General features: G+C 41.8%; 1 protein-coding gene across 2 annotated transcripts in view; it reads right to left on the reverse strand.

Annotated features, from left to right (window-relative positions):
• Positions 1-1,664: 1,664 nt before the first annotated feature.
• The window catches only part of NKAIN2 (sodium/potassium transporting ATPase interacting 2), a 1,107,699-nt gene continuing 1,084,242 nt past the window's right edge, over positions 1,665-25,121 (reverse strand). Inside the window, exon 7 of one of the 2 annotated variants that reach the window (XM_033938936.1) lies at positions 1,665-3,498. In XM_033938936.1, the coding sequence (XP_033794827.1) occupies positions 3,489-3,498 (10 nt within the window). In that variant the 3' untranslated portion in view covers positions 1,665-3,488. Of the gene's footprint in view, positions 3,499-23,222; positions 23,578-25,121 lie in introns of those variants that run through there. The other variant, XM_033938937.1, reaches the window with a different exon arrangement.

Raw genomic sequence — 25,121 nt, forward strand, 5'->3', positions numbered from 1 at the left:
CAGGTTTGCAAACTGACATGGGTAGGCATGCAACTGCTGCCACATTTAAATAGTGACATGCCAACTTACACACATGTAAGTTGCCAAGTTTCCTTCATTTATCGGCATGTCAATATGTATCATTTGGCTGCTCCTACTGCACTTAGCAGCATTCCTGCATGTATTTTAGAAACGTTTTGTTTCTAAAATACTCCCAGAATTAGTCATGTCCTAACCTGAGCATCTCAATTCCGACTTCTGTGTTCTGTCTTGGGTGAAATGGTGTGGTGGCCGTTTTAGTCCACTTTCCAAGGTAATATATAGAAATAAAACAAAAACCAAAGGAAATAAGGTGATACCTTTTTTATTGGACTAACGCAATGCATTTTATGATGCGTTTTCAAAGGTAACCCTTCTTCAGATCAGATATAAGCACATGTTGACAAATATCAGTATATATAAGGAAAACATGAAAGCATTTCAGGGATAGTTTCACATGAAGAGGGAGGGGTGTGGGTGAACAGGGCTTTCTTTCCCACCGCAAAGACATTTCAAATCGCTTTGTCATCTCTCTGTCTCCTGCTCACCCACCCACCCCAATAAAAAAGGCACTATGGTACCTTATTTCCTTTGTTTTTTTTTGTTTTATTTCTATATATTACCTATATTCTATCTAAAATGGGCCTTTTAACATGCATTAGCCTACAAATTAATATTTGTTAAGTATAATAGTGTGCATTAAAATGCTATAGTCCATGTTAAAAGAAAACCCTGCTATTAGAACATAAGACTAGCCATACTGGGTCAGACAAATGGTCCATGTAACCCAGTGGTCTCAAACTCGTGGCCTGCCAGGTATATAACATTAACGAAATTGTAACTTCGCTGTAAATGTACAGTCTCTTCATCTGTTAACCGCATAGAACTTCCATGGTAATGCGGTATTCAAGAATAAAGTTATTATTATTATTGTTATTATTATTTTGAGGCCCTCAGTATGTTTATCATAATCACAAAAGTATAATAAAACAATTACAATTTTATTATTAAGACAGCCAAAAGGAAAGATTTATAAACTATAAAGAGTTTTACCTCATGCAAAATTGTCATTTCTTTAATAAGACATTAACTATTTTTTTCTTTTTTTTTAAGTTCAATATTTTTATTAATTTTTGTGAAAAGATATACATAAACAGGTAATTTTTTTCTGAGGCCCTCCAAATACCTACAAATCCAAAATATGGCCTTGCAAAGGGTTTGAGTATGAGGCCACTGATCTAACCCAGTATCCTGTTTCCACATTGGCCAATCCAGGTCACAGTACCTGACAGAAACCCATGAGTAGCAAACTTCCATGCTACCAGGGCAAACAGTGGTTTCCCAATATCTGTTATTGAAAAAGCTGAAATATCAGAAAAGTTTGTAAAGAAAACCCAAAAACAATTTTATTTTATTTTTTGCTTGTACACCTCTCTGTTAGTAACCTACTCATGAGTTTGAGTTCCAGGAGGCTCATTTTAGACCCTTAATTCAGGGGTGTCAAAGTCCCTCCTCGAGGGCCGCAATCCAGTTGGGTTTTCAGGATTTCCCCAATGAATATGCATGAGATCTATTAGCATACAATGAAAGCAGTGCATGCAAATAGAGCTCATGCATATTCATTGGGGAAATCCTGAAAACCCGACTGGATTGTGGCCCTCGAGGAGGGACTTTGACACCCCTGCCTTAACTGTTGCATGCTAAGAATAGGTCTACATGAAGGCTGTTAACATTTGACTGGCTAAGGGGTAATTTACTAAGAATCGGCGCCATAGAGCCCATTTTAGTCCTTTGGGCTCTTTTGCAAATGACTTGCCCCAATCTTTAGTAAAAGACTCCGTAAACTGTGGGCTCCTTTTACTAAGGTGCGCTAGCGTTTTTAGCGCATGCACATGATTAGCGCGTGCTAGCCGAAAAATTACCGCCTGCTTAAAAGGAGGCGGTAGCGGCTAGCGTGTGCGGTATTTTAGCACGCGCTAAAACCGCTAGCGCTCCTTTGTAAAAGGAGCCCTGTGTGTTCAGCTCATGTCAAAAAGAAAATTTGCCTCACTGGCCTACACATTATTTCTGGTGTGTATATATCTGCAAGATGATTTTTGATCAAAGGAAGATTGATGATTCATATTGGTTGTTGTCTGATAAATATTATCTTTCCTAAAAATAAAGAGAACTAAGTCAAATTAAAATTTGGGATTGCAGAATATTTCATAAACATGTTGACCCACTACTAAGCTTCTAGGAGGCATCTTGCCACCATCTACAGAACAGCACTTTTTATCAGCCACATTAGTACAAGAAGATAAAGTACATATTCTAATACACAAACAGATCCTCCAAACATCACAGATATTCTCAAGGTGTTCATCGATATAACTAGTCTGACCCAAAATGAACCAACAAAACCCTCCTGTTGAGAATACAAAAAAAACCTCCCCCAAATGCTCACGTTACACTGGTATTTTAAATCCAAATGAGATATAAAAGAGTAAACACAATTTCTAAATGTCACATTAGTTTCTACTGATAGAAATCCTGCAGATATTCTCTTTTGTTAATTAGTAAAACACATTTAGAGTCTGTTAGAAAAACACCCACAGCATGATAGCAGGATCAAGAGGCAGGCGCCAGGTAGGTCGATTCATGTTTCAACTTTTTTTTTTGTTCTTCGTTTTGAGTTTGGCCAATATCACGGCTCTTCAGTTGAACTCTTTTTTTTTTTCACAGTTGATAGCTTTCTGACACAGTGACTTATAGGAGTATTGAGTAACATAATTTGTTCCTGAAGGTTAGCATGCTACTTCTCTACACTGTCTTTCCATTAGCAATTAGGCAGGGGAAAAACTGCAAGGTTTGAAGATAGAAAGTACACCTTTAAAAAAAAAACCCAACAACAAAAAAACAACAACCTGTGTAGTACTGTCGCTGTCTTTATTGTAATGTGCAACTTGAATGTTTTAAGGCAAATACCTATTGTACACACTTCAGTGCAGTCTCTTATATGCTGCTGATTTCATTTGCAGAGTCCTCATGGCACTTCAATTATTTTATTGTCACTGCTGAAGGTGGGGCCCGGGCTCCGTTGCAATCACAGAAGGGAGAATGCAGGCTCTCAAGTGAAACTGAACTTGGTGACATGCTGTGACAAACACTGAGGCTAGAACCGGAATGGAGCTGACATAATGAGAGGGCCAGCAGAGGGCGCCAAAGCTCCTGTTTCAGAAATTTCAATGAACATTCTTTTCTTTTGTAAGCAGGTGTAGGTGCAGTAAACCCAGGGCAAGGTTTTCAGCAGCAGCTGCTAGTTCACATGAGAGGAAGTAGCCGAATTCACCCTGTGTTTCGTTTCTGCCAATTGCACTCTATGTGCTGTTCTTTCATTTTCTTCAAAGAACCCAGGAGGCTACCATAAAACGGATTCTTTGAAAGATCCTTGAGCTCTGTACACTTGGTCCTTTAGAGGATCATCTTTCTCATTTTGACCTAAAATAACAAGAGGAGAAAAAGAAAAATAATCTGTAACAAAGCAGAAAATGGTTTGATATACTTGGAAAAAAATCTATACATATACCATAAACTTTTTGAAGCTGCAGCTCACAAAACTTGGGGCCGCGGCTGGAAGGCATCTGCAAATGCATGGACGTCGATGCGATGATGTCAGACTCTTGCGTGATGTCATAGCATTGACATCCGCGCATGTGTGGATGCCCTCCAGCCGCAACCCTGAGCTTCCTATTATGGCAGGGTGCTGGAGAAGGAGAGGTGCTAGTGCCAGCTGCCTACAGAACGCGCTTCTTGCTGTGAAAGGCACATCCTGTAAGAAATCAGCTGGTGCCAGCACCTCTCCTCCTTGCCGGCGTCTCATGGCACACCCAGAATCTCGCCGCGGCACACGTTTGCAGTACACTGCCATATACGAATGATTACACATGGGATGTTGCTACTCTCTGGGTTTTGGCCAAGTACTAGTGACCTGGATTGGCCAACATGAGAACGGGCTACTGGGCTTGATGGACCATTGGTCTGATCCAGTAAGACTATTTTTATGTTCTTATGAATACCACTGACAGACAGAATGCCAGAGAATGAAAAAGGCGAGCTTGAAGTTAGAATAAAGTTCAGTAATGTTTAAACGAAAAAGAGGTAGGCAGTAGTATTCTTTGGGGTATTCTACTATCTTGACTACGTTAGTTTTCCTTTTGAATGAGCCCTCTCCTAATTTGTGCTAAAATTGAATCACGCTATCCAGAAGCAATCTCCTCAGATGATCACCTACAGTAACATCAAACACACTCTCCCCATTCTTAGCCACCAGGTCCAATATGACCCCTTACGTAGATGACACTGCAGCAATGTAAGATTTTGAAATCATCTATCAGTTTTTCAATTGTAGCGCAAGATTACTTACATTCAGTTCCATGAGACTGTCATACAGGGTGAAACCAAAGGTCCATTTAGCTCAGCAATCTGATTCTAATAGTGGCCAATTTGGGTGACAAGAAGTGGCATAGCCATGGGGAAAGGGGGCTCAGGTTCCCCCCAGTGGCAGTGCCTATGCAGTCTAGCATTCTCCCCACCCCACAACTTGTACAGCTAACAGGATCAATTCTTTGGTGAGTCCTAGGTACCCAAGTACACTGGGTCCCCTGGAACCACCCCTTCTTGGCCCTGGCCCCTCCCCACCTCTGCCCCCTCCATGTCACCCCACCTGTGATAGCGTACCTCTAGGACTAGCTCCAGAATCCAAGTAACAAAATAAATAATAGCAGATAAAGACCTGAACGGTCCATCCAGTCTGCCCTATAATTACATGAATTACAATTTCATGATTAAATTAAAATGTCTTTTTTCTTTGTTATTTCTGGGCCATCGACTTTAGTAATTCACCTATCTAGAGAATGACATGGGGACAAATTTTTCCCTGTCCCTGCGGGAACTCATTTTCCTGTCCCATCCCCATTCCTGCAAGCTCTGTCTTCATCTGCACAAGCCTCAAACACTTTAAATTCATAAGTGTTCGAGGTTTATGCAGTTAAGGCTGAGCTTCCAGGAATGGGAAGGGACAGTAACAAAACTTGCAGGGATGGGACAGGGAACTTGAATTCCTGTGGGGATGGAGAAACATTTGTCCCCATGTCATTCTCTAGTACTGTCCTTAGGTTCTAACTACTGGACTTGCCACTGAAGCTCACTCTAGCCTATCCAAATCATCTCCTTTTTGGGATTTAGACCATGAAAGTTTGCCCATTCATATTCATCCCACACTTTTTTTGAATTCTGGCACCATTTTCAAAAAAGCTTGGGATGAACATAGGGGTTCTCTAATTAGAATATGAATGGGCAAACTTTCAATGTCTGAATCCCATGAGATGGTTTGGATAGGCTGGATTGAGCTATAACAGCAACTCCAGTAGTTGGGACCTAAGGACAGAACCTTCTCCTTCCTTCTTCATTATTCAGTGCACCCAAAATTGCAGTCTTCAAAAGGCCACGGGCAGTGGTTCCTACATCTGCCTACGGCTGACCCAGAAGCTTTCCCTCTGAAGCAAAATCCCAGAGTCAGAAGAAAAGCTTCTGGGTCATTTGTGGGCAGTGTGTAGGAACTGCTGCCCATGGCCTCTTGAAGACTGTGAGTTTGGCTGCACTGAATAATGAAGAAGACAGAAGACAGAACTTGGACGTCTGGAGCTGGGCCCGGAGGCAGGTACACTGATATCATCAGAGCAAACAGCATTCTGGGCCCACCTGAACTCTGAAACACATAACTACTTGGCTCACCCTTTAATTCTGCCCTCTGCCCCACGTTCTGGCATCTCTTTCACTTTCCTCCACCCTGCCATTGCAGTTCTCTCATGTCAGCTCTCAAGGCAGCTTTGCTTCTTGCAGGCCCTAGAAGCTTTCTCTCTGCACAACTTCCTGTCAGACGGTATCCTGGCTGGCTGGCTAATGCCTAGTGGCCAAAGATAGCCAACTATCTCCCACTGAATATCGGCGGCCACCTGGCTATATGCTGTTTGGCTGGTCAAATAGTGCTGAATATCGGCCAGGGTATATTTGAATTTCAACAAAGCTTTAGACATGGTTCTTAGATAGGTGTCTTATAAATAAACTGAATAGGATTTCCAGAGCTACATAGCTTGCTGATTGTGCTGTAATCAGCACGAGGGGTGGGTGGAACCTCTGTCTTCACACATAATACAAGTTAAGACTCAAGGGAGATTCTTCACACAACAAAACCTGCATACCCAAGCTGAGCCAAAAATGTTTATTGCCGCACTCTAGAACCACAAGCACATTCTGACTGTCCTTTAGAGGTCACTGGTTTATATAGATTTAGGCAAAACCATTGTAAGAAACTCAGTTGGGGATGCTGTAGTAGAATCATTTACATCTCTTCAGTACACTGATGTGGCATGGTCCTGATGTAAATGCTGCCAGGAATATACCAGGCCAGTGAGGGACCACAAGGAATCTTTAGACCAGACAACACAATTTGTACTGTTTCTGAATGGCAGTGTCTCTCAAACTGTATGCCATGGGTGATATGCCCCGAAGAGATTCCTGGTGCACCACAAGAGACGAGAGAACAAATAACGATCCACCAAAAAGTTCCACAAGGAAAGCAGAAGAGCAAAACAAAGAAAGCAACTGTGGAACTGATGATCTTGACAGTCTTTATTTGCCAACAGTAGTATACATGATGTAATATAAAGGCAACACAGTATAAGAATTGTGGGATGGACCCAAAAGTTCTTCTTCCGGAGTCCATTGTTACTGTAAACCACAGAGAATGAATTGCTAATAAGCAAAACAATATACCATATGCCAGAGCGGTTGCCAAACTAGCGATAACGCCGGGCCACCGTTTGTATCATTTTTTTTTAACCTGGTACTCCAGGTAGGTTTTTTACCTGGTACTCCAGGTAGAAGATGATGTCTACGATTTGGAATCTTAAAAGCTCATATCTGTCTAATAACAACCCTGCTGAGGGAAAGGGGAGCTACTGGTACAAATAACTCTCCATATGCTCTAGCACCACATGCCAAAACATTTATCTTGGGGCAGAACTGAAAACAATGCACAAAATGAATTGGAACACTGGGTACATTTGGGACTAATTGGAGAACCTTTGTCCTGGTTTGTAAACCCAATCTTAAGTGAAGTACGTGCGATGCAGCACCCTAACCTAAATTGGCATGCCCATATCTCCGCCCTCACTGAAATGTCTGGGATTCTTTTAATTAACTTAGCCAGATCTACAGAATCTACAGGATTCTACAGAATCTACAGGAACTCCCAAATCCACACACCATCGATCTTGCAATGTATCACAATTCCCCAAGTATATTTGATGCAATTCAAGGTGGAGCTCAGGTACAAAAAAACATATTCTGAAAAATGTTTGAGTACCTGAATAAATGAATGTAAACCGTTCTGAGCTCCCCTGGGAGAATGGTATAGAAAAATGATTAAATAAATAAATAAAAGCTTGCAGGTGAGTTCCCATAGGAAATCTCAAATCTTCCGGGTCTAAAGAGTTAACGTGATGTTATAATTGTTGCTGAAAGTCTGCCCCACGACCACTTGAACCCATTTTCAATCAATACACTTGTCAATAGAGAAATGCCATTCCTTGTCTAGGAAAGGAAGCTAGCGTTGTCCCGACCTGGCAAGAATTGAAGGTTACCTTGAATAAGCAACTGATCTGAGACTCTTTGGTTCCCTGCCTACAGACATACCAATTCAGTCCAAGTGTCCCTCATAGGTCGAAGCAGCACGCTGTTCTTTAAATATGAAAGCAGAACACCCATAGATGCATGCAGTAATGAATTAATGTACAATCCACAATGCCACTGGAGGAACCTGCTGTGACAACTGTAGACCCAAAAACAGTGGCAAAAGACCAGGCTTCCACAAAGAAACGAGACATCCACAAAGCACACCACATGGAGCCAGTTCCTGGACACAGGAGTGTAAAGTTCAAATGCTTTATTTTCAATTTAAAATTACACCAACGAACACCGGAGCCTAGACCCACCAACGAACACTGGAGCCTAGCTCCAGTGTTCTTTGGTGTAATTTTAAATTAAAAATAAAGCATTTGAACTTTACACTCCTGTGTCCAGAACTGGCTCCACATGGTGTCCTTTGTAGTGAATTAATGTGCCAGGGAGCAAAAAAAAAAAAAATGCTTTCAAAATCTTTGGTTGTAAAGTCCTGGCTCTTTGAGAACCATTCACCAGGATGTTGAAGCAAATATACGTGATTATACATACGAATATCGGGAAGGCCCATACCACCATATTTTCAAGCTCTCCGTAAGAATTATATTGGCACCTTTGGTTTTTTGCCATTCCAACAAAAATATTGTATGCAGCAGAGCAATATCGTTTTTCAAGAGTCTCATAGGTGAGAGTTGTAAAGTATAAAGCCACCTAGGGAACAAAACCATACTGAAAAGGCACAGCCTACCACAAAGGAGTAGCAATGACCAGTTGGCGAAGAACTCCCTGGTATAATCTAAAAGGAATGTCAAGATGGTTTTATATAAGGCCGAAGCCCTTCCAGAAAGTTGTATCCCCCAAGTAGTGAAAAGATTTGGTTGCCCATTGCAGTGGAAAAGGACTCTGTCAATCCTCTTGTACAATAAGAAAATAGCCAAGGCTAAAGATTTATTAAAGTTCAATTTGAAATCAGCAAAGCCTGGAGTGATGACCGGGGATTTGTGATATGTACCAAAAGGTCATCAGTGCAAGCAGAAATTTTAAATTCTAACCAAGCCAGGTACACTCCTTTGATATCCTGATTGTTTATTATTTCCTGAATGAGGGGCTCTAAAGTTAAAGCAAACAAGTGGTGAGGGGGGAGGGGGAGGAGGCAATGGGCATCCTTGTCATGTTCCCCATTAAATAAAAAATGGCAAGGAACAAACCTCATTTACCTACAACATGGCTGCAGGAGTACAATATAACATCTTGACCATGTCTTGCAACCTCCCCCTGCCCCTCACTATACCATATTTCATATAGGGAGGAAAACATAAAATCTCAAGACATGCAATCAAAGGCCTTTTAGGCATTGAAACTTACCAGAGAGAGGGTACTTCGTATCCCTCTAAAGATGTTAAAATATTTCTGATGTTTTTCATTGCCAAACATCCTCTGAGAAAACTGACTTGAGGTTCACTGATGGTAAGACCCAAGCCAACCTATTTCAGCAAATAGTTTGATATCAACATTTAGATATTCACTATGGAGTGCCTCAGGGAGCCTTACTTTCACCTCTCCTCTTCAACCTCTATGTCAAACCAGTACTGGACATAGCGGGTAAACACCGCATCAGAATCCACTCCTTCGCTGACGACCTACAACTCTATCTTCCCCTAGGCCGTCACCGAGACACACAAATCAAATATCTCCAGTCTTGCTTAACTGAAATAAAGTCTTGGATGACCGTAAACAAATTACAGTTAAATGAATCCAAGACAGAACTTCTCTGGATCCACAAAGATTTATGCGTATACCCCCGTCCGTCCTTTTCCTGGGCCACAAACACCCTTACACTCAAAGACAACGTCCGCAACCTAGGAGTAACTCTTGACTCTAATTTATCAATGACAGATCACGTATCCAAACTAGTATCATCCTCCTTCTACTACCTCTGCCAGCTAAAAACCATACGTGCCTACTTCTCAGAATCTGAATTTGCCCAACTACTCTACGCTTTTGTTCTATTCCGCGTAGACTATTGTAACGCTTTATTAGTGGGCCTGCCTACCAAAACTCACTCCCAACTCCAAAGGGTGCAAAACGCTGCAATCCGGCTTCTGAAAAACCTAGGCATCCGCGACCCTGTTACCCCTGCATTAGCTTCCATGCACTGGCTGCCCATTCAAAAGCGCTGCACCTTCAAGGCCCTGCTCCTCGCTTTCAAAACCTTCCATGAAACGATTCCGTACTACATGAAAACTAAACTACAAATCTACTTCCCAAAACGACCACTGAGGTCCCAAGGAGAAAAACGACTGACCATATCTTCTGGCCACTCCCTCAAAACTGAAACTGCCCGCAAACGCTCCTACTCACATTTCATACCCAAACTTTGGCACACAATCCCTCCATCTGTCAGATCACTAGATGGACTCTGGAACTTCAGGAAGGCCGTGAAAACCTTCCTCTTTACTAACCCAGCGCCTTAAAGTCATTCACCCTGAAATGCCACCCAGTCAACTCACCTATGTCACTTAATTTTACCAGATGCTACTTAGTACATATGTTTTATTGTTATGTCTATATTGTAATTTATGTAAACTGTCATCTCTGCTCTGTCTGGATTATTATGGATGTACTTTGTAACCCGTTCTGGGCTCTTTTGGGAGGACGGGCTAAAAATCGAATAAATAAATAAATAGTAAAGAAATTAAACAATAGGATTTGCATCCTAAGGGTCATAATGCGATTTTAAGTTGGATCTCTTAATTGGGCTTTTTATTAAGTTAAATGAAGAGAGTAACATTGGGTAGAGAGTACTATTGGAAGTGAAGGGGTGGGTGTGGAGAGGGATGGTTAAAGTTTAAATTCATATAGATAAGTGGGGGTTTAATGAAATTGGAATTTTTAAAAAAAAATTTATTATGTATTTTTAATAATTGATGCATTATTGATGTCTTTTGATGCAGTATTTATTTGCAAGTTTTGTACCCTAAGGGCTGTAATGAGATTTTAAGTTAGATTTCTTTATTTATGAGAATATCATTGGGTGGGAAGGGGTGGGTATAGAGAGGGAAGGTAAAGGTTTAAACTCATATAGACAAGTGGGGTTTATTGATATTGGAATTTGTCTTTTATTATGTTTATTAATAATTGATGCATATTGATGTTTTTTTTATGCTGTATTATTGTATTTGATGATAATTGTATCAATACAAACTGTTTGAATCTAAATAATAGGAAGAGGGCTTCACCGAGTCCTTTTCAACAGAACTATCATCTGAGCCAACTGGAATGAGGTAAGCAACTTAGCTTAATACATATGAATTACATAAAGATGTCAGGATAGGGCAATGTCTGACTGTAAGATCTCATAGAATTCCATTTGAAAGCCATCCTAACCTGGTGCTTTAAGTAATGCCCTCTTTTGGATAGCCATGGAGACTTCATCCAAAGAGATAGGAGCATTGATTTGCGGCTGGCATGAGACCCATACATATATATTTCGAGCATTGTCCCGAATTAAATATATCCACAGACTCCACAGACTCCAACGGATTCAGAATGCCGCGGCCAAGTTCATCTTCGCTAAAAGTAAATTTGACCATGTCTTCCCACTCCTGGCCAAGTTCCACTGGCTTCCGATAATCGCCAGAGTCCACTATAAATGCGCCTGTTTAACTTTCAAAATCCTATATGGTATCACATCGAGTAAAATGGCCTACTGCGGACAAGCCAGCACGGATTCTGTAAGGGAAGGTCGTGCCTGACAAACCTTCTGTACTTCTTTGAGGGAATAAGCAGTCAGGTGGACAAAGGGGAACCCATAGACATCATTTACCTCGATTTTCAAAAGGCCTTTGACAAGGTGCCACATGAAAGGCTGCTTAGGAAGCTGTGGAACCACGGGGTGGGCGGGGATGTACACAGATGGATCAAGCACTGGCTGTCAGGTAGACTACAGAGGGTCGGAGTAAAGGGCCAATATTCTGACTGGCGGGGAGTCACGAGCGGTGTGCCGCAGGGATCGGTGCTGGGGCCGCTACTCTTCAACATATTTATCAATGACCTGGAAACGGAGGCAAAGTGTGAGGTTATAAAATTTGCAGACGATACCAAGCTCTGCGCCAGAGTTAGGACCAGGGAGGAGTGTGAGGAACTGCAAAGGGACCTCGATAAGCTGGAGGACTGGGCAAACAAATGGCAAATGCGCTTTAACGTAGATAAATGCAAGGTCATGCACATAGGGAAAAAGAACCCGTTGTTCGACTATAAAATGGGGGGGGAGATTGCTGGAAGACACCGGACTTGAGAGAGACTTGGGTGTGCTAGTGGATCCATCCATGAAACCATCCGCACAGTGTGCAGCAGCCTCGAAGAAAGCCAACAGGATGCTGGGCATCATCAAGAGGGGCATATCAACCAGGACGCGGGAAGTCATCATGCCGCTGTATCGAGCGATGGTACGCCCACATCTGGAATACTGCGTTCAATATTGGTCGCCGCACCTCAAGAAGGACATGGCAGTTCTTGAGAGAGTCCAAAGGAGGGCAACGAAACTGGTAAGAGGGCTGGAAAACTTCCCATATGCTGAGAGGCTGGCTAAACTGGGGCTCTTCTCTCTGGAAAAAAGGAGGCTCAGGGGGGATATGATAGAGACCTTCAAAATACTTAGGGGCATAGAGAGGGTGGACAGGGACAGGTTCTTCAGACTAAAAGGGACGACAGGTACAAGGGGGCACTCAGAGAAACTGAAGGGAGATAGGTTCAAATCAAATGCAAGGAAGTTTTTCTTCACCCAAAGGGTCGTGGACAAATGGAATGCGCTCCCGGAGGAAGTGATCCGGCAGAGTACAGTACAGGGATTCAAACAGGGATTGGACAGATTCCTGAGGGAAAAGGGGATCGTGGGGTACTGAGGGAGGTGCTGGGGTGTTGCATAAGTATAGACAGCTCACCAGGTCGTGCAGGTGCAAGGCCGGAGGGTTAAGACATTGATGGGAAGATAGGACTTCGATGAGAAACCTAGGGGGCAAGGGGGCCCCTTCTGGTGATTAAGGCAGGTCATGACCTGTTGGGCCGCCGCGGGGGCGGACTGCTGGGCGGGATGGACCTCTGGTCTGACCCGGCAGAGGCACTACTTATGTTCTTATGTATCCTCCCTCCCTTTATCCCTCTTTCTTGGAATTCCTCAAACCCTAATACCACCAGATCCTCCCACAAATTAAAACTATCCTTCCCCTCGCTAAAAGGCATTTCCCACACAGGAAAGCTAGGGACCTCCCTCCACTTCAAAATCACTGAGCTCTGGAACAACCTTACCTCCCCTCTTCAGAACTTGAGCTCTCTCCAAGTTTTCCGCAAACATCTGAAAACCTGGCTTTTCTCAAAAAATGTAAGTCTCCCTCCAACTTAGGAATCAAGGAAACTCTTATATCTTGGCATCCCAAGTCCTCTAAATTTTCTTCACATTTCTACCTCTAACCCTCTGTTGTAGTTCCTTCCTATTTCTCCTACTGTAAACCGCGTCGAGCTCTACGAACGTGGAGATGATGCGGTATACAAACCTAAGGATTAGATTAGATTAGATATCCAACAAAACTTATCTCGAAAACTGGAACAGATTTTCTAGGGCACAGCCATTAGTTTCAGCTCTGTAGTTTTTTCCCGACAGAGGTTCACCTGTTTCACTGCTTGTATGTGCTATATCAGGGGATTATTCAAAACTTAGTAGCTTCAGGAATATGCCCACAGACACACAGCATAATTTTTCAAAATGGCTGCCCATATTTGCATGAATTTCATGCCAGCCGCAAGTTAAAATTTTTTTTCTGTGAACTGCTATGTTGTTTTCACTATTTTAACCTTCGTACATAAGTTTATTGGTGTAGAGCCCAAAATTTAACAAATCTATAAAACTGAAGAATTTTCTCTATTTTTGAATGATTGAATTATATTTATGTTATGGGGTTTTTTTTCATTCCAGTGATGCTAGAGGCTCCTTTGGGTACCTTGTGGCCCAGGAACCACTGTATTGAGGTTTGTTTTTCTCCACAATTTATTTATTATTTTTCTATGATTTAATTTTTTGTTTGGATGATTGTGGCTGCTTCCTCCAATACTTGTTAGCAGTGTACTCCCACTTTGGATTTTTGTCATAATTATCTATGAACATTGATTGGATATAGGAAAATACATTGAGGTCTATATGAATACCAACAGCAATTCAATAAACCTCTGGACCTGATCTCTCTTCAGTTTTAAGAAGGACACTGTTGGGCCCATTCTCTCATTCCCAGAGTTGGAACTCTAAACTCCAGCCAAAAACTGAAGCTACCATGAAGATTAAAGGCTGATAGAAGTCATACTCAAAACTCTCAGGTGGAAGCTTCATGGAAGATGTGGCTTTGGTGTCCTAAATTGAAGAGTGTAGGTGTCCAACAAATTGATGAACACATAAAACAAATGGCAAATCCCTATTCATCTAACATGTTGAAATCAGACAGGGCTCAGCCTGGTAAAGCAAACTAAAAGTCACAAACTAAAAAAGTACAATGAGGCCCCTTCATGAAAACTGGGCCCAATCAAGAAGGGTCCACATCCAGCACATTCTGCGTGAATTCAGTTGTCTCACACAAATGGTTTGGAGCAAAAGTGTTGATTACCTAAGCAATCAGAAGCTTGGATATAACAAAAGAGATGTCAACTGCATGAAACTCCCAGACAATGACTCTTTCAAACTTGTCAGTATCTGGTCAGCAGGAAACAAAGAACCAGTTTGACACTATTCCTGATTTGTGATTGGACCTGACTTCCAGCTCCAATGGTCCACAAAAAAGGGACGATTCACCTAAGCTCCCTCTCTTGGATCAGTGCTGGATTTTCAACAGACCTTGCTGGAATCTCCTCTGCATTTAAGTCTCCATGTTCCACTCCCAGATATTCTGCAACTGAAGAATTTTTCTTCCAGCAAGGACTTCATCTCCTCCATCCACCCTCTGCAAGCAATAGACCTCCTTCACTCTTTTAACCAGAAGCAACAATAAGAAGAAAAATACTTTTTGGGCCTTTATCAGGGTGACTTACTTTTAATCCAGCTTAATTATTCTGCTACTCTAACAATATTTTATCTTGTGGCACATTTCCCTTGTTTAAAGATCCCTAAATTGTAACTAAAATTACTGCATTGCCTGCATAATCTTATAAATAAACTTGCTCTGTAAAAATAAGAATCTACAGTAGTTCTTCTTTAATGTTCTCTTTATATTGTCCTGAAATATTACACAGAGCTAAGTTATAGGCAGGTAGTGTCATTCCTCAAATGAACATCTATTTATAGTAAATAGTTTCTAGGGCTGCACGTTGATTAATCACGATCAAAATTCGGAATTGCCTAAAGCATCCCCCCTCACATTTCCTTCTTTACTCGTACAGTGGCAAATATAGACAGCAGAAGTAAATTCTCAGAACTGACATGTTTTAATTACTAAAATGAAAATAAATCATTTTTCTTAACTTTATTGCCTGGTGATTTTAAAGATGGAACAAAATGATGAGCAAAATAAAATCACCAAGCAACAAAGGTGGCATGGAATGTTGCTACTCTTTGGGTTTTGGCCATGTACTAGTGACCTGGATTGGCCACCGTGAGAATGGGCTACTGGGCTTGATGGGCCATTGGTCTGACCCAGTAAGACTATCAGTGGCGTACCAAGGGAGGGGGGGGGGAAATCTGCCCCAGGTGCAGCCTTAGGGGAGTGCAAAGCCGGCCCGGTCCTTATCGCGCTCCCTCCCTCCTTACTGCCGCCCTCCTTACTGTTGCATCAGAAACGACTTTTACGGCAGCCATATGCAACTACAACGCTCTGGCTGCCATAAGAAGGCAGTTTAGACATCGCCGGCCACAGGGCAGGGAGGTTTGTCGGACTGGGCCTGTTTGGGGGGTGTGTGTGAAAGTGCCATGAAGGTAAGGGGGGTGAAAGCGCCACAAAGGTAAGGGGCAGGGAGGGAGAAAGGGAGGAAAGGTGGGGTGAAGAGGAAAAGACGCTGAAGGGAAATGGGTAAAACAAAGGGGGGAGAAGGACGCTGAAAGCACATGGAGAAGAGAGAGGGGGAGAAGGACGCTGAAAGCACATGGGGAAGACAGAGGGGGAGAAGGACGCTGAAAGCACATGGGGAAGACAGAGGGGGAGAAGGACGCTGAAAGCACATGGGGAAGACAGAGGGGGGAGAAGGATGCTGAAAGGACATGGGGAAGACAGAGGGGGAGAAGGATGCTGAAAGGACAAGGGGAAGACATGGGGGAGAAGGATGCTGAAAGGACATGGGGAAGACAGAGGGGGAGAAGGACGCTGAAGGGAAATGGGGAAGAGAGAGTGGGGAGAAGACACTGAAGGAAAATGGGGATGACAGAGTGGGGAAAAGACGCTGAAGAGAAATGGGGAACAGAGAGTGGGGAGAACATGCTGGAAGGGAAGAAGACAGAGATGCCAGACTATGGGGGGGGGGGTGGAGAGGAGGGAAGAAGATGGGTGCCAGACCAATTTGGAAGGGGGGAGAGGGAGAGGCACAGTAACAGAGCAAATGGAAGATGCAGAGAGAAGAGAGACAGTGGATGGAATTAATTGAATGAGAAGATGAGGAAAGCAGAAACCAGACAACAAAGGTAGAAAAAAAAATTATATTTCTTTTTCTTTTTTTTTTTTTTGCTTCAGGATAAAGTAGTATATTAGTTGTGTTGATAAAAATTTATAAACAAAGCCCTGCCAGCTGAACATCTCTTTCTCCAGTTCAGCAGTCAGAACTTTGATTTATAAGGAAGGAATAAGCTAAATATTGCAGTACTGAAGCTTGTATGGATGCTGCGGGGATGGTGACGGGGTGGTGAAGAGAATGGTGGTGACGGAGCGGTGAAGGGGACGGTGCAGTGACGGGGACGGATTTTTTCCCCGTGTCATTCTCTAGTGCTCACGTCAAAAGCTTCCCTCTGACTCAGCTTCCTGTTTCCGCTTTTGACTGAGCACCACGTTGCCGATCTGAAGTTCTGTTGATGCCAGGGGTAGAAGGAGGCCTGTTGCTGATCTTAAGTGTCATCGCGCGGGGGGGGGGGGGGGCACATTGCCGATCTTGTTGCCAAAATCAGAAAGGTGAGGAAGGGAGAAAGATGGGCCTGTGGTGGATGGAGAGATTGAGAGAAGGGGGCAGATGATGGAAGTGGGGATAAAGGGGAGAGAGAAGAGGGCAGATGATGAAAGTGGGGAGAAGGGGCAGATAATGGAGAGAAGGGGGAGGGAGAAGGAGCAGACATTGGATGGTAGTGTGGCAGGTAGAGGGGGAGCCTATGCTGGATGGAAGTGCAGATGGGAGAGATAAGGGAGCAAATGCAGGAAGGAAATGGGAGGAGAGAAAGAAGGGAGTAGACAATGGAAGTGGACAGAGAGAGGAGAAGCTACTAGATGGAAGGGGTAGAGAAAGAGGGCACATGATGGAAGGAGGGGATAAATAAAAGGAGGGCACATGATGGGGGAAAAGGATTGGGTTAGAGAAATACTGGAGAGGGTGAGGGAAAGAGGTAGCGAGCTGTAGGTAGACAGTAAAAAAGAAAATTGATGAGAGGGTAGTAAGAATGTAATCCAGATGGATGCAGAAAATAAATTGAAAAGGAAAATGAGGGAAGAAAGGGATTGCAGAAGAGAGGTGTTGGAGAGGGAAGGAGAGGAGAGAGATGCCAGACCAATGGGGGTGAAAGAAGAAATGGAAGGGGAAAGCATACAGTTTCTGGAAGGGGCATAGAAGGAGAGAAGATGCCATACAGGGGCAGAGAGATGGCAGACAGTGGATGGAAGGAAGATAGTAACAAGAAGATGAAGAAAGCAGAAACCAGAGAAGACAAAGGTAAAACAAAAATTTTCTATTTATTTATTGCTTTAGGAAACATGTGTCACTGTTTCTGTGGTGTGGCATTGTATGCAGAGTCCAGCTTCTTGCTGGTTCAGTTTAACCTTTGTCTATGTATCTCTATTTTATTCCCCCTTTTACAAAACTGTGGAGCGTTTTTCAGCGCCAGCTGTGGTGGTAGTAGCAGCTGTGGTGGTAGAATTCCATGAGCGTCAGAGCTGTTACCACCGTGGCTAAAATCCACACTACAGTTTTGTAAAAGGGGGAGGGGTTTGTTTGTGATGACATTCCACACTAGGCAAAGGTGTTTTCTGTGTTCTGTGTGTTCGAAAGACATGGTTTTCTGTTAGGATTGACGGTGTAGGATTGATCTGTACCTTTCTGGCTTGTTTAGTTTTACAATGGGTGTATTGATGTTGTACTGCTCACTGAATATGTAAGATGCTGCCTTTTCCTAGGTACTCATGTGTGACGTGTAGTTTGTTACTAAAAATCATGTTTTTCGTACAGATGGGGGGGTGCCAAAAAATGATGGGCCCCGGGTGTCACATATGCTAGGTACGCCACTGAAGGCTATTCTTATGTTCTTATGTAAAGGTAAGAAAAATAATTTATTTTCATTGTAGTAATTGAAACATGCCAGTTCTGAGAATGTAATTCTGCTGTCTATACTTGCCACTGTACGAGTATAGAAGAAAATGTGAGGGGGGGGATGCTTTATGCGATTAATCGTGATTAATTGATATGCAGCCCTAATTATTTCTTGATACACCTGTAAATTTTTGTTCTGCCTAATCCCTGTCCAAACCTCTGCATAGTGTTCATTTATTTATTTAAAAGGTTTATAACTTGCTCCATCCCACAGTTCTATGTGGGGCACAAAAGAAAAACATACTCAATAACCTAAAATCTGCCTAAGACCATAACATTGATCAACTTATCATTAGGTTCTGTTCACAAGCCAAAGAGTGTATCATCATTGTATGGAACGTGAGGTATCTACGAGTTAAAGATCGGTGTGAACAGATGAGGTGTCAAATACTTATTAAATTACAATACTGAAGTTCTGCCATGTAACTGAACAGGTATTTATTCATTTCTATGTAATTAATTCGTTTTCTATCCCGTCCTCCCCGAAGACCTCAGAATGGGTTACAGGTTAACATACATAATATACATATAGGGCTCCTTTTACTAATGCGCGCTAAAGAAATTAGCGCATGCATGAAATTGCCGCGTGCTACACCGCACGGTGCGCTTCTAGAATAACGCCAGCTCAATGCTGGCATTAAGGTCTAGCGCGCGCGGGGGGACAATTTAGTGCGCTATTCCGCGCGCTAAGGCCCTGACGCACCTTAGTAAAAGGAGCCCATAATATAACTAGACAAGCTTTCTACTTAAATACACTATGGGCTCCTTTTACTAAGGTGTGCTAGCGTTTTCAGCACATGCACAAGATTAGCGCACGCTAGCCGAAAAATTACCGCCCGCTTACAAGGAGGCGGTAGTAGCTAGTGCGCGTGGCAATTTTAGCACACGCCTTTGTAAAAGGAGCCCCCTAGGTACGTTAGATAGATTGTGAGCCCACCAGGACAGATAGGGAAAATGCTTGAATACCTGATTGTAAAACCGCTTAGATAACCTTGATAGGCGGTATATAAAAAATCCTAAAAAAAAAAAAATCCTAATAATTTATTAAATAATTCAAATGAACTGAGTACGAGCTCCAGGTTTTCTTCCACCATCCAGGTGGATAATACAGATTTTATTAATTGGGAATGCAAGATGGATTCATTCATTTTGTTTAATATGTAAAATGTTGTTGTGATTTGAATTATTTAATAAATATAGTGTATTTAAGTAGAAAGCCTGTCTAGATATATTATATGTATTAAATACTTTTTGGGATAGGTAGTTCGTTTAATTGTACCCTGATTTGTAGTATTTGAATACATTATATACAGCTAACAGGTTACAATTTGTCATAGTTATAGTACAAGTTTTGGGGGTTTTTGGTACAAGTTTTTATCCAAACTCGCCACATACTAAGGGTCTCATAATTGAAACAGAAAAACATCTAAAAACCGGCCTAAATCGGCACTTGGACGATCTAAAAGTGCCGATAATTGAACTAGGTTTTAGACATAGAAACATAGAAACTGATGGCAGAAAAGGGCCACTGCCCATCTAGTCTGTAATGTAATGTAATTTATTTCTTATATACCGCTACATCCGTTAGGTTCTAAGCGGTTTGAAGAAAATATACATTAAGATTATAAATGAGAAGTAAGAAGGTACTTAAAAAATTCCCTTACTGTCCCGAAGGCTCACAATCTAACTAAAGTACCTGGAAATTAATAAAGAAGAGAAAATAAAGATGGTTGAAAAAAGAAAAATTCTATGTGAATTTATAGGATGGAAATTAAACTGACAGTGAAGAACTGTATGAAAAATACATATGGAATTCAGTTAGAGAGGGTAGGTTACTGCCCACACTAATGACCCACCCCTACCTTCCTCTATGAAGAGAACCCACGTGCCAATCCCATTTTGTCTTAAAATCTGGCACGCTGCTGGCCTCAATTACCTATAGCGGAAGATTGTTCCAGCGATCAACCACTCTTTCGGTGAAGAAATATTTTCTGGTATCTCCATGAAATTTCCCACCCCTGAGTTTCAAAGGATGCCCTCTTGTTGCCGTGGGACCCTTGAGAAAGAAGATATATTCCTCCACTTCGATACGGCCTGTGACATATTTGAATGTCTCCCCTCTCTCTGCGTTCCTCGAGTGAGTATAGCTGCAGTTTATCCAGCTGTTCCTCATACGGGAAATCCCTGAGTCCTGAGACCATCCGGGTGGCCATACGCTGAACCGACTCAACTCTCAGCACATCTTTGTGGTAATGTGGCCTCCAGAATTGTACACAGTATTCCAGATGTGGTCTCACCATGGATCTGTATAACAGCATTATGACTTCGGGCTTACGGCTTACAAAACTTCTACGGATACAGCTGATGATTTGTCTAGCCTTGGACGAAGCTTTCTCCACTATTGATTACTCCCAAGTCCCGTTCTGCTACAGTCCTTGCTAGGGTCTCACCATCAAGGGTGTAAGACCTGCATGGATTTCTGCTGCCAAGGTGCATGACCTTGCATTTTTTGGCATGACCTTGCATTTTTTGGTATCTAAAAATGAATTAGGCTTTCAAAGTGCTGCAGTATGCCCAGAGCTAAAAGGGGTGTTTCAGGACGAGTGTCGAGGGTGGGATTTGGGTGGGACGTGCCCGTCCTAGACTTAGTCGTACTGCATGTATAACCGAAAGTTTTACAACATTGCCTAGACGGAACTTGGACGTTGTGACTTAGGCCATCTAAAAGGTATCCAAAGTGACCAGATAAGCACTGCAGACACAAAGTACAGACCCCTACACACTGCCCCAGTGATCACTGACCTCTCCCCCACCCCCATATAAATCATAATAACTTTACATATCTGCCTCCAGAACATCAGCACCTGGCAGCCTGGCATAGGAAAGCCTAGTAGAGCTGCACAGAGGTGACTTAAGTGGTCTTGGGGATGGGCTAGTGAACCATGAAGAGGAGGATCTAGGCCCATAAGCCACTCTAATCACTGCATTCATAGTGAAAAATGTGCACTCCCCAAAACCCTCCTAACCCTTTTATACTGCCATATAAGTGGCTCCTGCAGTCATAAGGGCTATTGGGGTGGTAGATAGGTGGGTCTAGTAGGTTCTGGGGGTGTTTTGGGGGGGCTCACCATGACCTATAAGGGAATTATAGTGAGATGTTTATGTGGCACCCTATTTGTGAAGTTCACAGCAGTTTCCTGTAAGGTACTTCACTACTCTGGTGCCATGTCTGGGTGTCCAGTCCCTCACTTTTCTAGCCCCTCCCACACCCAAAAGTTCTTTTTCTAGGCATTTTTGACTTGGACAAATTTTTGGTCAAAAATGGGCTGTAAAGATGGACAACTTAGTGGTCTGGATGATCAGACGTCGAGTTAGACGATTTTTGAAAAAAAAAAAAAAAAATGTTGGACGTATTTCTCGAAAATGGACCTTTTCCCATGTCTGCATTGGGCGACTTGCAACTTAGGCCCAAAAAGGACTTAGACATTTCTTTTGATTATGCCCCTCTAAGGATCTAATATCAACATACATAATAGACAGTTTACAGGTTGCAATTTGCCATAATTACAGTGCAAGTTTTTATCCTAACTCGTTACCATGTTTCTATATTTCTAAGAATTACATTGTGATGCGATTGTATAAATGCAATACCTGACAAAAGGGCCAACGGTCCCTACCAGTGCTCCCTCTAAGGTAGAATAGAATTAAAAAGCTAAGTTCACATTTACATATTTATTATTTATTGAAAAAAAAATTAATTAAATATGAGCACAGGCACTTTATGAAAATTGGACAACAAATAAATAATTAATTACACCGATTTAAATAAGTTCCGGTGAGGAGAACCACCACACAAGATTTGCCAAATATATAGTGCAAGTGAGGTAATCTGAGGGACTTCGGTGAATATAAAAAAGTATGTTTGAAGAATGAGCTCTTGAAGAAGTATTACTGATATTTATGTATTAAACACAGGTGTCAGAATTATTTTTGACCCTCTAAGGTAGAGCATGCACTGCCATACACTGTTCTTAATGCATCATTCCTGAATCTGCTGCAGGAGAAGTGTAGGAATCTAGGCCACTGGAAATACTGCTCGGTGAAATCAAATGAAGCTGCGACTGCGTTCTTAAGTATGAGTCATATTTAACTTGGGTGTCTGTAACTTGGGGATTACCTGTACTATACTGTATATTTTGATGCTCTGAATGCAATTGCCTAGATAAAATTTGATAAAAGGTAGTCAGGAAAACTCTGGAACAGAATGCTTATGAACTAGTTAGTTCTGTTAGCTTTTAGTGCTATTACAAAGCCAGTTTATTTTAACATCAGCTTTGTTTTCATATTTAATTGTGCCATTAGAAATACCGAAATGTGGTATTTCTCTAGAACCATCCGGTAGAAGAGAGCTAATTATACAGAAATGAGGGTGTCTCATGCCTGCAATAATTAGTTTTGATAGGAGGTATCAGAAAGCTGTGCACAGACAGGGGCAAATTCTGTAAAGGACTCTTAAAGTTAGGTATCCATAATGTGGCTATTGAACAACTTAGGTGTCCAAATAGATTAGCTAATAAGCTCAATTAATGACTTTAACAAGCAATAATTGAAAATTAGAAGTCCAAAGGCTGTGCGTGGGCGGGGTTTCAGACGCCTGGGCCAATCCGGCCCCATTCTGCAGCCGGCTGGCCTGCTGGACGGGCGGGCTTGACACCCGTCCGTCCGGCCAACATTTACCAGGTATAGTGCTTATACTGTTTTATTACAGGGGGACCCTTGATAAAGCATTATATGCGAAACATGTCGGGTCAGACTCCTGAGTTTTGGCTGTGCATCAAGCTCAACAATATAAAGCTAAGTAATATACAAACAAAAGCACAAGCACTTTATTGCAGCACTTATATTTATTGAAACATGCAAATATTTATTTAAAGCTATTATATGGTACAACGAAGCAATACAAAACAAGAACGGCCAATGATGAGGCGCCACATAAAGCTTCTCGCAGTAAGATAGTACTTTTGCGGTGGAGTGGTGGGGCTGAGGCTTCCTTTAGAAAATATATAAGCATATATGGTCCAGGTTGGAGTACTGATATATAGAAGATATTTGTGCATGTATAACACTATTGAGAAATATTCATCTGGACATTTAAAATAAGTCAGGCCATTGAAGATCATTCAATACAAGTAAATGGCATCTTGGTGAAATATATTTCTTAAAGATACTGCAGAACAGGGAGGTAAAAGGCAATGCTTTCTCTCAAGAGCACTGTATAGTTTCTCTCATGTTGTTCACGCATACCTAGTGGTAAAATGAAGATAAATATAAGAGCAAGGAAAGAACAAAGGTGACTATTTAATAAATAAATAAATAAATGGGGGGGGGGGGTGGAGAATGCTTAGGAATGTTGGCTTTCTACAAAGTGCGTTGCAATTGAAAGAATAGATGCAAGCAATCTGAATTCCAATTCAACCATTTCTGCAGCAGTGTATTGACTGCACCCTGGAGATTTATGATATTATCTAAAAATCCTGATTAGAACCAATTTAAGATGAAAGCGCTTTGCATGCACATAAAACTTGCTCCCAGGTCCTTTAACTGCAAAAAAACCCGAAACAAAAATAAACCTACTGTGCTGCATAGTGCTGGAGACAGACATCTGAACCTTCTATTTAATGGTGCTAGTTAAGCCTGGGCATGCATGAAGGTGCTGTGTTAGAGTTAAGGGTGGCAAGAAGGATGTTGTGGTGACACCTGCTGGTTAAAAGTAGTACTGAGAATGAAAATGTGGGGTCTTTTCCACAGCTGTCATTCAGCAAGAGACCCAATGCTACCTGGACAAATCCAGTGTTTTGGGGGGCAGGTATACAGAGAAAACATTAAATTACATTACTTTAAGTACTTATTACCCGCATATACCAAGAAATGTTCAATGTGGGGTACAAGTGAGAGACCAGAGCATTCTCCAGGACACATAACAAAATGTATTCCAAGTAGTACTGTTCAAGAAATCAGAAATTTATGAAATATGAAGTCTTCAATACTCTCCTAAAAGAAAAGTAATTGCAATTAACATTTAGGATAAAAAGAAAATTTGCTTTTATTGTTTTGAATTCTGAATGCTTAATTTTCTTTGTAAGGCTTGCTATAGAACACTATTCCATTGAGAGTATTTCTACCACCGGCTCTAATGCAAAGGATAAATCTGTTCCCATAGTCCACATGTACTAATTTTTTGATAGACAGAACTTGGGAAAAAAAAAAGCATTACTACATGCAGAGAATAGCTTAAATTACTGCTATATCATTTAGAAATCTGAATTAAGTTGTCTTCACAAGTGGATATGCAATAATAATGGATATGTAAATTTAAGATCTTGGTTGTTAAGTATTCTTTTCTGTGTCTTTTAACTAATGAAATAAAATGTTAAATTAATTTTCTATCTAAATTCTACAAAATAATTTATCTGAATAGATTTCTGGTTCATGTTAGAAAAAAAGAGGTTTCTGCAGCGAACATATTTAGGGTCCCTTTTCCAAAGCCACAGTAGTGATTCCTATGCAGCAAATGCAATGAAACCCATTCAGTTCCTATGGGCCATGTAACATTTGTCATGCTGGTACTCGCTACTCCGGCCCTTAATGAGAAATGAATTCCTCACTTGACAAAATTTCTTTGAATCTACTTTGCAATCGCTACTTACTCAACTGATATTGTACATGCACGAGGGCTGTTCAAAAAGTATCAGACCTTAATTTTTCTTGCGTAAACAAATAAAGCTGGGGAGGCATGGTTTGGTGCACGTATGTAGACGACCCTAATGTGCATGTTTGAATTTTTTCCT

This window comes from Geotrypetes seraphini, chromosome 3, assembly GCF_902459505.1.
Source record: "Geotrypetes seraphini chromosome 3, aGeoSer1.1, whole genome shotgun sequence".
NCBI classification, from domain to species: domain Eukaryota; kingdom Metazoa; phylum Chordata; class Amphibia; order Gymnophiona; family Dermophiidae; genus Geotrypetes; species Geotrypetes seraphini.